The following is a 13,166-nucleotide window of genomic DNA, read 5'->3' on the forward strand; positions in this document are numbered from 1 at the left end:
TTTCTTTCACGTTTTCAGCTTTCCGAAGATAATGTCAGCCCAAAATAGAATGACGATGTTTCAAGGTAGGTAAATGTTTGACTCGTTGCAAACATGGATTCTAAAGCCGATTCCCATGTTAAAGATGAACATATTTTTGCACATATGGCATTTGTCAGCGACTAAACAAATGGTACATACAATGAAAGTATGTTTATCTTTGGTTTATCATAGCCAATTTATCTTCAGAACTAAGATCAAGATCAGTTGTTTTCATTTTGAAAGCACAGAATTGTTTGGGCTTTGCATAGAAATAAAAGTATTGAAATAATAAATAATGTATGCGGAGAAACCTTTAAATATAAAAGATTGCGCATTTTTTTCAGGATGTATAATGGGTGTCCTCTTGGTGTGCCTAAACGGTAATAGTGCGTTGCATACTGTATAAACGCGTCCAAGTGTTAAGAATATAAATATATATGATCGCCCGTATTATTTTTTGATATAAACTTAAAACATTTTGTAACCCTCGTATATATTATTAACTAACTTAATTTTGTCTTGATTTCAAGGAAAACGCTAAATATCGATATGTTCAATTATGAAAACAAATGAACAATTAAATACACTTTTTTGTGCTTTTGATATTTTCTTCTGTATTTCAGCCTGTTCAGCAGCCGTTACAATATTAGGGGAGGACAAAAAGTACTGTGACGCCAATAAACCATTGTCAATCGAGTGCGAATTGAACGATTCGACCACGGATATAGACTTTCGATTCAATCATATCACAGTTGTTTCTTGTGAACCACTATTCGGTTGCAGCATAACCGATTCGGCATATAACGTAACAAAAACTGACTATAGTTACATTCTACACACTGTCAACAACTTCAATGCAACTGGGTGTGGAGTTTACCAATGTACAGACATCAAAAGCCGCGTGTGCGATACAGTCAATGTTACATACAAAAGTAGGTCAACTTATTATACGTCTTACAGGATCTACAGCAATTATGTATCGTGCTATCAATTAACATACCAGTTGTTGAACAGTCATGAATCCTAAGTAGTATTGTCTCATTTACATCTGCTATTGTTTTCCAGCAATTATGTTTAAACATAGTATGTCTGTTGATTTTTGTTTAATCATTTCCTGTTGAAATTGCAATACTCTTCGAATGATGAAATATGCTTTATTGATGACAACAACGATACTGTTGTTGATTACCATGATTATTCAAACTTAAGAGTTTAATTCTAGTGTTAGTTTTAAGAAACTGGAACTTTGTTTGTACAAATAATCAACAAATGTGCTGCTACTACGGGCTTGAAGTTTTATTGCCGGACACGTTACAGTTAAAGTTTTCTTAGTGACGAGGTGAATCCTACTAAGCGTGGAAAGGAAACATTAGTCATGTGTTAATGCGAATGGGAAGTATTTCTCCCCATTTTTAAATAAAAAGCAGTTTTGCTACTGTCTGTAACAGTTGACAATTTATTTGATATATATACAAATATCTACAACCTTACTGTATACATAAAAGGGATCCATATCTATACAAATTGAAGAAATTATTGACGATACATGCTTAACGAACTATGTGTAGTCAGGCAACTCTGACACTACATCTGCAAAACATCTCAGTGAAATAATAACCCAAAACCACTGGCACCGGAATTTCAAACTCAAACATTTTTTTTTAAAAATCAAAAAAAAAATCTTATAATTCCTCACTAAAAATTATAATACCGAATATGTGAAAAAATATTATTATTATTTTTATTTTTTAAATATGCACTTTGTACTGTATAATATACTAACATGGTATTGAACGTTTCTCTACCCGGGTCACGTAATCATCTTATTACTCAGTTCAAAAGATCTTCTGCAGATTGACAGTCATCGCAGTCTAAGGACATGATATCCATCTTCAAAATACTCAACCTTAACCCGCGAAGAAATTCGCCGGTCATACGATTTTTTTTACTTTATTCCCATTTTTCTGTTTTCCTGCGTTTTCTACCACCCTTGACTTCCAGTTTGTTGTTGTTTTTCGCTCAGTTTGTAACATGTGATTTGATTGGTCGAATGAAAAGGCGGCGTATTTAAATCTCAAATCGTTAACAAATTGAAACTCTAACATTTTGGCCCTTCTTCTCCGTTATCAAGCAAATCATGAATGAAAGTCCACATGAAATATGAATTTGCAATGATTCAATGCAATGGTTATACAGATTAAGGCATATTTATAACAGAAAACAACGGTCACTCTGCACTCAACAATACATTTCTTATTTACGAGTTCACTGTATTGCTAAATTCTTACTGTTCGAAACGAAGTAAAATCGATAAATATAATGAAGAAACTTTGTTGTTCCTGGTATTTGAGTTACTAACCACTAACAGCTATAGGGGAACGCACCTGGCGCACCCCCCCCCCCCCCCTCCAATCCAAGAGTTATTTGGTTTTATCCAACCTGGTGACAAATGGAACATTGTGATGAGGCTCTTGAACGTACACAGTACTGATTTCCAGGGGCGTATCTGGCCCTCTACTCATGTGGATTCATGATTGTGCTGGGGGGGGGGGGGTATGAACATTTTGAAAACAATGGAGCAATCTGGTGTATTCTTGGCGTTCTTAGGTCCTTTAGTACTTGTAAATTGACAGTTTAAGGATAATAAACCAACAAATTTATTTTCTCGGCAGATCTTATTTACAACATAGCAAACAAGTAAGGTTTGATAATGTGAACAACACTCAGATTGTCTTACAGAAGTCCAATTGTCTGTCCTTTAAGCCATTGAACTGTATAATTACATACTCGATGACAATGTCCATGTGTCTGTTACATCATGTACTCAAAAAAACATAGTAATTCTGTAGCTTTGGCTAAACTGTTTTATTTTTTGTCAGAATCATGTGGATTCAGCAGTGTATTTCACTTATAGGCAGTACGCGCCTGGTTTCTACCTTCCAAACAGACTTGGCTGTTAAGTTATCAACTTTCATCACAATCAAGCAAATTATTCTATATATATGTTTTATTAGACAAATCTTGCAATATAAGTTTAAGCAATATTACAACACAACTACATTAACAACAAACATGAAATGGTTATAGTGACTTCTGATTTGGTCACAATTTATAGAGAGAGCAAAATAATTAATTTCCTTATTGATAACAACTAGTTAAAAAGGTAACAAATCACTTAAAGTGCCAATATAGCTAATTTAAAAGTCAATACATCACTATTAGTTCCAATAGAGCTCTATAATGGAGTTCATTCATTTAAGAAGTTTAAAAAATGCTTTACTTTGCTGAAAAGCATTGGTAACACATGCTACTTTAAAGGGCGCCTCTTTTAAAGCATGGATCTTCAAATGATTTTGTTTTTGCTCTATAGTAATTCAAAGCTGCACTCTTACAGAGTGAATGTCTGGTAAACAGTGATATAAGACTGCTAACAAAAGATTTGAATGTAGTTTTTCATGTTTTTGTCAGAAATTGGATGTTTTATGGTAATATTTGAATGTAGTTTTTCATATTTATGTTAGAAAATTGATGTTTTATAGTAAAAAGCATTATTAACGCTTATTTATTTTTAGATTTTGGCGTTCTTTCTTACAATTGAGATTTGTTCTATTGTAAGTTACCTTTATTTTGATAACTGAATTGAAGGCTTTAATGCCAACATGAGCGTGTTCTGAGACAAAACACCCCAAACCTTTCATATCAGTGTCAAACTGTGAGAGTGCAGCTCTAAAGCCAAACTGGTAATACAAATTGGAAGCAATTATCCTGTAAAAACAATAGCATTATGTGCTCCCTACTAAAATGTTACAAAATGGTCTGAGAAACTAAACATTTACTATCCCTACATTGAGCTGAGGTGAAATACATACATGTATATACCTACAAAGCAATATTCCTTAATAATATTTCATGCATTTCTAAAGAAACTATTTCAGCAACTGTAAGTATCTTTTACTGAGAAAGTACACAAAGCTGGACAAAATCCCAACTCTTGCAAAGATAAAGACAGCAGATTGTTATTTTATAAGTCATTGTTTCCAGGTTGTAGCGATATCATGTTAAAACTGTTAACAGCGCAATGTAACATCTCCACTGAGTCCAGATCTAGGCGATGGGATAGGAGATAGTGCCGGTGTGTCTCACTCTGTGGAACTGCAACCCACAAGCCTACACTTCAATACTTATGACCGTCACAGATACCGGTGTTGCCATCCATCACTTCCCTGCAAAGATATAAAAAAAACTGATTTTAAAGGTTTATTTTAACCTAGCTACAACTGTACATTCATTTTAAATCTATTAATTAATGCACAATGTGCACATTGACTTGTAGCATCTGCATTATAATAAATGTTTTGAAAACATTTATTGATATGCAACTTTTCAGCAAAAGCTGGGGTATGTGCCTGTATAGTTGAGTGGTTTATCCATTTTCCTAATTTTTTTCTACAATTATGATATCAAACATTGAAATATATATACATGTGATTGTGATACAGGTAAATGTAAGCATAATAATATTAATCATTTTCAGTTTCAGGAAATTAATTTTTTTACCACAAAACATTACCAAGTCCCTTTAAGAGCATGTTGGCAATTGCAAAGGAAATTGAGATGGCACTCATATTTTTTGTCAAAATAGTGAATATATGTCATTTAAAAATATATTCCACAATTTTCCATGAAAGAAAATTAATATAATATATAAATAAATATAATGTTACTTAATAAATATACATGTGTAAATGAACCAAACGCATGTATACACACAAAATACATGCATGTTTCTACAATTATATAGATTATTATTTAACACGGCGTATTGGTAAACAGCTCTTTTTTATAAAGAAAACATTTTGCACCTCTTACCTGTGAAACGTTTTTGCAGTCAGATCGCTATCAAGGAAACAAGTCAATCCTGTGGTGCATATTAAACCACTTTCCGTTGTCTCATGCAATTTCATATTCGGCTTTGATTGTATGTGTAATTCCAGAACCAGTCTGACCCGAAATAAGCACGCTCAAGTCACTCAATGTGGAATTTAATGTCAAAGACTTCTCTGTGATTAACACTTTCGGTCCAAATATTACAGTTGTTGACACTTATACGCGAAATGTCTCGCGGAGTTCATGGACCAATGAAATGAGCCGTTATAAAACCTTACTCTGAAACTGGAAGTCAAGGGTGGTAGAAAATCCAGGAAAACAGAAAAATGGGAATAAAGTAAAAAAAATCGTATGACCGGCGAATTTCTTCGCGGGTTAAGGTTGAGTATTTTGAAGATGGATATCATGTCCTTAGATTGCGATGACTGTCAATCTGCAGAAGATCTTTTGAACTGAGTAATAAGATGAGTACGTGACCCGGGTAGAGAAACGTTCAATACCATGTTAGTATAATATACAGTACAAAGTGCATATTTAAAAAAAAATCAATATTTTTTCACATATTCGGTATTATAATTTTTAGTGAGGAATTATACGATTTTTTTTGATTTTTTTAAAAAATGATTGAGTTTGAAAATCCGGTGCCAGTGCCCAAAACTAGTTAAAAACTGTTGCAAAATGTTGAAAATGTAGATTTTTAAAATGTGTCGTTTTGATTTAAATGGAAAGAACAAATACTGCTTTCATTAAAACCAATACAGCAGAAGAATTTAAACAATAGTATTTCTTATATTTTTAGAATACCTTATTATTTGGAATGAAAATGAATTGGACAAACATCATGTTAAAAGTTTAATACTTAAAATACACTAAGATACAATTCATTAATAGTTTACACAACCTTGCTAAATACAGGTAAATATAAACATAGTTCCGTTTTAGACAGTTTACAGTGAAATATGAATGTACACATGTATTCGTTACTCATTTAGATCATCCAGAGTGACCCTATTGTATTGCCTTTCAACAAAAAGATTTATTTTTACATCTAGTGGAACTCAAAGTTGTATGAATTTGCTCAGGTTAAAATGATCAAGGATTTTAAAGGCCCAGTATGGTTGTTATGTGAACTTAAATAAGTGTATGTATATCCGAATAACTTCTCTTCGAAGAGTGTCGTACAAATATTGTACCAATGTTGCATAAACTCGGGTTTAACAGAAAAATCTCGTACTACTCTCGTATTCACATGGAAGAGAACTCGATCAGGTGTCGTACCTAGCATCGGAATCCGCGATCATCTCGTGGCATTTTTTGGTGAGTACTAATTCACCAGCACTCGTGGTTGGTCGCAGGTGCAAGTCGTGACAGTGTGACAGGGTCTTCAGCTTTTTGCTATTTTTTAACCCTAAGTATGATAAAAGATTGCATTTATCATAATAACAAACATGTAGTACAACTTAAAGTATAACCTTAGCAAAGAAAAAGGCAAGACCATTTTTTTCATATAACGTGACTTTCTTAAAGGCCCAAGTATGGTTAAGTTGTGTAAACTTATCAACGCGTATTGAAATATAAATAACTTATCTTAACCATCTAAAAATAATTTAGCCCACAGGATGATTAAAATGTATTTATCGCAATTATAATTAGCATTCAACAGAACCCAAAACATATTCTTAATTTAGCGCCAATATAGCATATAGCGAACGAGTAGTCGAGTCAGTGATATTGTTGGACATTTCCTTACATTTCTGTTTTATATTGATAAAGCATTGTGAGGACATATTTAATCAGACATCATCTGAGACTTTATCATAGTTTAATTATTTATCACAACTAGTAGCTGAGCTTAGTAAGCACTAGTTTATACATTAACATGCATATTAGGTTTAAAAGCCGTAAGCAACTACTCTTATTTTGGCTGTACATGCAAATAGAGCAAGCGCCAGTTTTTTTTATCAATATTTATGCAAAAAGCTACAGAAAAATGCTCAGTAGTAAAAAGTTTAAACATAAACCCGGTTTAGTGGCAATGGGCAAACGCCAAAGACATATAACACAAAATCACAAACAAGAAACATGAAACAGCACAAAATTCTTATCAAAACCATTCATGCATGTATATATGAAAAAATATCAATTATTACATTGTTACTATTATTTTATATGCACAAAATGCCTCAATGAGGCTAATTATGTACAGATGATACTAACTTAGATGGATACCACCAATTTAGGCCACAGTTATCTTTACGACATGTTAAATTAGATTAATTTGGATGAATGTTTGCAATACAGTGTCAAATACTCTATGTTATGAAGTATATTTAGTTATTTAGTCCTTTGGAAAAGGGCTCTTGTTTAATCTTTTTCATTCAAATTCATTTTTTTTTATTCAGTGTTCTCCAAAAGAACCAGCTGCCGGCCAAAATAGAAGGCTCAAACTGCAATTTGGCCGGTTAAAATTTGAAATAAGAGTTGAATTATAAGTGGAATAAGTAGTAGTTGGTCTTTATTTTTATTCTTTGAGACGGTTCTTTATGAACAGCTGAATCTTGATCAATAACTGTGCTTTTTGAGCATATTTAAGAAGCATGTTTGACAAAACGGAGTTGAATACATGCTTCAGTTCATTTTCAGGCTAAATGCAACACAACCCGAAGTTTGACAAGAGTGTTCAATACTTTGCCATGTTTAACACATAATAAAACTACCATCTTTTACTGTGAAAGTATGCAAAATGACGGTTAACAATAATTTGAGGTATCGCAAATAACTTATAATGTAGTAATAAAATTGATAAATAGTTCAGATAATACAGGAATACAGAGAATTTGATTGTTGAAGTAGATGTTTTTATTGTCCTTAAGAAAATCAAATTTAAACTACATAAATCATCATTCTGCATCATATATATATTGTAAGTTTCGTTTAACTAATTATAGATTTGGATTAGATGGAATGCTCGCATAATGTTTTAAAAGAGCAACAAAAATGCGTGATGCACAACACAGATCAATGATAGATATCATATAAAAATGATATAATCTCAAAGCCGCGGCTGCAAACTGCATTAAATAAAATTATTTATAAACAGGATGAAATTACTTAAAGAACCAAATTTACTCACACAATGCTACATTGTTGATACATTTCCATAATGAGAGCCCTAACTTACAATACGCCAGTCGGTTTAACGAATTAGTAAGTGTTTTTAACGAGAAACGTAAGTCGTTTAAACAAATACATTAGTCGTTTGAACGAGATATGAACAATAAGAATTACAGGTATGTTTCCTCAGTCTATGCCACCGTATTATAATCACGGTTCTAATTCAGATTAATTGATGCAAATTGTAGTCGACCAGATACTACTTATTCTAATTTGATATTCATATATTTTTCCTAATTTGAACCGGCCCTATTGCCAGTTGACCTGTTTATTCTAGCCGGCAAGCTGGTCTTAGTGAGAACACTTTATTAAAGTGTATTAAAGGGAAAAAATGTCAATGCAAGCTAGTATGAGGAAGATAATACATTATTTTACATAATATAAAACAATAAACGCATCACGTTTCCCCGTTTAAAAAAAGTGTGGAATGTAATTTCCAAACAGCTTGCAAGTCATGTGATCGTTTCACACACAAAACTATCAATAAGGGTTTTAGTAACAATATGTCATTTAAAGCAGGGTTAGCCTCTTTCAAAAGTTTCCATTGATCAGTTTTGTCACCGATGTTGATATGTCGGGCTCTGTGTTTACACTGTTTCGCAGTATCGTGTGCAAGTCACGTGATTAGTACATTTAACGATTGATCGCCTGTTAAATTGCGTTTATGTTGTATGACCGGAGTAGGGCACGTGAGCAAATTCCATGAAGCGCGCTTGTGACAATGGTGGCTTTACATCCAATTGAGCAGAATTGGATGCTCGTTTTAATTGCTCTTATATATTGCTTTAAATAATAAGAAAATCATAAACCATTAAAATGGCATCTTAGCTTTCCTTTTAAACCATTTTGGAACCGCATTTTCTAACAGTTTTTTTCAAACGTTATATTGTCTATCTTTAATATTTTATAAGCTAATGAAATCTATTTATTAACGCATCTTTTAACCTTATTTTATACTCATAAACATACGATAGGATAAATGGAAACAAAATTAAAAAAACTTTTTTTTACATTGTCGCTAAGCTAAAAATATCAGTATTACAGCATTAGTACGAAAGGCCGGTGGTAGCTGCCTATATCAATCCCGATTCACGATGTATAGTTCACAATGTTCCATAACATAAATACCAATTTCACATTTCAGAAAAGTTTTTTTTTTTTAATTTATTTGATATATTAATATTGTTTCACATGAATATATTTTTCCACGATTATTTTTTTTTCAAATACACGATTTTCTTCAAGTATCAAATAGAGAAATTGTGATACAAAATTGTAAAGAACAATTGCTAATTATAATGTATGTAAAGTGTAGGCGCCGAAGGTCGTTCCTGAATACGTGTTTCAATTAAATAATGATAATTGGTTCATGAAATGAGCTTAGACTTGGTGACATTGACTTTCGATTCAATCGGCTACAGTTGTTACTCGTGAACCAGTATTCGGTTGCAGCATAATCGATCAGTGTTATAACATAACAAAAATGGAATAGAATTATTTCTCGTTAACTCGTTACATGCTACAAACTGTCAACATCTTCAATGCAACCGGATTTAACATTGTACAGAAATCGTAAGCAGCGACAGCAATGTTAATGTAGTGTACAAAATTAGGTCAAATATTGACACGCCTTACGGGTTTTACAACAAATATGTACATGTGGTAGTAGTTACTATGTTGAAAAATGTTATGTCTGTTGACCTTTATTTATTAATTTCCGTTTAAAATTGCAAAGATTTCCTGAAGTGTTAAATCGTGAAATTGTGACAAAAAGTATAGTAGAGATTGTGAATTTGCTATCATAAATAAAGCTGAAGTCAACGATGATCTTCCCTAAAAACGTGTTGCAGATAATTCATGATAACTGGGTTAGGAAATAACTTTAGACTTGTGACGTAAACTTAACCATTAGAATTATATATTTAGGTATTATTTGAAAGACTTTTTATTAATGTTTACCATATAACTTTCCAATACTTTTAACTATTTTTTTTCAGAGTTTAACATTGACGCAGACAATATTGAGGAACAGGATTTGTCGTTGACGATTCCAACAACGTGCGTCTTCCCCTCGGAAAACATTACAGTCACTTGGTTCTACACAATTGAAGTAAGTTTAACTAGTACTAGCCTGATTCATATACGATTTAAAATTAATAAATGTGCACACTATGTGTGTGGGTTGGCCAGCATTGCATGTTGTTATGTCATAATTATTAAGCAATGCATAGCTAATTCACAAACTATAATAGTTTATGTATAAGAAATAAATCTTCGTAATATGCTTTTAAATGTCACGTCATTTAAAGACAAATACGTATTTTAGCTTTTACTTTTGTATATATATGAGTTATTTACAATATCTTTCTGAAGAGAAAATGCGCATTAAGACGTATACAAATACAAAAATATCGTTTTATAGTGTAATCTCCTATAAAAACGTATAACTTAACAATCATCAAAGATTTCTAAATGTGCAAATAATTTTTAAACAAATCATGCAACATACACTTATAATATATATTTGTAAGAGAACACAACATTCGAGTGTATCATACGCTAGTTCTCAGGTAATGCTTGATTTGCTGAATATTTATCAACAAAAATTGTTGGTTCACTCGTGACTTCTTTTGTTTTCAGAATAGTACACAACAACTTGATCTTGAATCAGATTCATCTTTCATAAAAACTGTAAACAAAACTGACACCTGCTCAAACGGAACCTGCAATGCCAAACTGGCCAAGGAAAAAACTTCATTCGGTTTGAAGTTTAGCGAAACGACAGGACAGTACGTTTATAGCGTCATCGAAGTACGAATCGTGCATCCGTCTTTTAAGGACCAACCATCACTGACATACCAATCTTTAAAAAAATATCCCGTTAAAGGTAAACCAATTCCCACAAAATTGTTCTGGAACTAAGTAAACATACATGTATTCACTATAGTTCGCGAGCTGTGTAGCCGCGGCGTATTTTACAAAGAGTTACATGCAATTTGAACATTAACTTTACTTTACAGTTATACTGAAGTGTCTGTGTGTGAACTACGCCCACCGTTAAAAAGTGCCTGTTTTAAACTTGGTTGTCTGACACACTTCGTATTATACTAAAAAACTGTAAAGTTGTTAAGTCTCTTTCAATAGTCACTAACATCGCTCTTTAGGCAATGTTCTATAACGTTACTATACTAAATAAACATTCCAAGGCCGTAACTCTATCAAATTATATATTAATGACGATATTTAGTGCATGTGTTATTTTGTACGTTTTTAAAGCTCATTTAGTCTTTGCTGAGCCTTAGCCATGGTGTTCGTTAATGTGTTTTCCTTTGGTCTAGCCCCAGTATTTTCAAGTATATACATGTACCAGAAATTATAAACGATAAATGCTTACGGCGACGTACGGCAACAGTCATAAGTCTCGTGCTCTTTTTGCCCTTTAGTAATTAAGGAACATGTTCTTTGAATAGGAAATAGTTTTTATGTACTATATAGTAATAAGTGGTTTGTTAGCAAATATCTGGGTTGTTACTGGGATACTTTTTTATCTTTAGTATCACAAACACGTATGTCGTGATACAAAATGAATATAATATATTTGGTTTGATGTATTCGCATTAATTGACATGTTAACGTTATTCTTGTTTTTGTTTTTGATGTGTGATTTGAATTCAAACAAATATTGCAACAGACAAATGTTGATGATTAATTAAAAAAGTACAGTTCTTTGGGATGTTAATATTATAGAATTTCTGTATTTTACAAAATTTCATATTTTGTTATATTCAGAACTGTATTGCCATGCGTCGTTATTGAATTTATTTATCAGTTATTATAATTAGTATCCCACGAAAAGCAATTGCACTATCGTTGGAAGATTTCTCATTAATTCTATGAAATTCAACTCGCCGGTACATTGTCATACACACAATTTGTGTGGCAAATTAATACACATCGCCGTATGTTCTCATAGTCCAAAACCAACTTCCAAGTCAGTCCTTACAACAAGGCGAGTACGCTACGAAATACACTTACATTAACAGCGTATACGTGGTCTGTGTTAAAATAACTACAATATTTGTTAGTGTATAATTACGTTCGCGTTCGGGCGTAACAACCTAACATAGCATGGAGAGAAGCTTACTCGTATACAATCAAAGTATATCGGTCTTTATCATACACATGCTTTACATTCTTGTTCTTTTCGTATTCATGTCGACGAAAGGTCGAAGGAGTATCTCACTACCGGACAAAAATCGTTCAAACTCATGAAAGTCAGCTTTCATAGTCTCTTAAAATAGCATAGGCATGACGTCGAACACAACTTGACCAAACATATCTCTTAAAACGGGTGACCGTTCTTAGAAATTTAGGGCAAATTACAACATAAACGGTATGTCGCAACTTATCGTCACGATTACAAGGGTCCTGAACAGATTCAAAAGTTCGTAGGTCGTTTCCGACATTCTCAGAAAAAAATATGACAGAAGTTTGACTAAATATCCCGGGGTTTTACTACTTGTCCACATCCTCTCGACATATTGCAGGTTTTCTTTTCGCTTATACTCGTAGCCACAGTTTAACAAAAGGAAACTGTTTACCTTACGAGCTTTACCTAGCCCACTTATAATTAATCGATCGTATTGTACTATTTTTTTAGAAATCAAAACCGTACCAGCGAGCAATCCGAATTATGTCATGTATGCCTTCATTGTCCTGCTCCTGCCCCTACTAATCTACCTTAGCGTAAGTATACCACATATAAGATGTTAAGAATTTTTTTATCATATGTGAAGAGCTATGTTAAAATGTCATATACATATTTATGTGTGTAAATCTAATTAATACACAACAATAAATTGAAATAAATATAACGTGACATCTATACGTCGGTTTGACCCTTTTTCGAACATTTATTCGTTTGAATTTGGCATCTATCTGAATTAATGTAAGGTAACAAATAAGTAGCAAGGAGGTCAATTTATATTAAGGCTCATTCTTGTTTTCCTTTGTTTTACTGACCATCATGAAATCAGAAGATACATTTCAAAAATGGTAACCAATACGATTAAACGAAATGACAT

At 32.6% G+C, this 13,166-nt stretch overlaps 1 protein-coding gene across 1 annotated transcript in view; it reads left to right on the forward strand.

Annotated features, from left to right (window-relative positions):
- LOC128234183 (uncharacterized) overlaps positions 1–13,166 on the forward strand; it is a 56,458-nt gene that overhangs the window by 5,968 nt on the left and 37,324 nt on the right. Inside the window, exons 2-7 of the mRNA XM_052948245.1 lie at positions 19–65; positions 366–401; positions 645–953; positions 10,080–10,192; positions 10,723–10,969; positions 12,743–12,828. Of these exons, the coding sequence (XP_052804205.1) occupies positions 32–65; positions 366–401; positions 645–953; positions 10,080–10,192; positions 10,723–10,969; positions 12,743–12,828 (825 nt within the window). The 5' untranslated portion in view covers positions 19–31. The remainder of the gene's footprint in view (positions 1–18; positions 66–365; positions 402–644; positions 954–10,079; positions 10,193–10,722; positions 10,970–12,742; positions 12,829–13,166) is intronic.

Source organism: Mya arenaria, chromosome 5 (assembly GCF_026914265.1).
Source record: "Mya arenaria isolate MELC-2E11 chromosome 5, ASM2691426v1".
NCBI classification, from domain to species: domain Eukaryota; kingdom Metazoa; phylum Mollusca; class Bivalvia; order Myida; family Myidae; genus Mya; species Mya arenaria.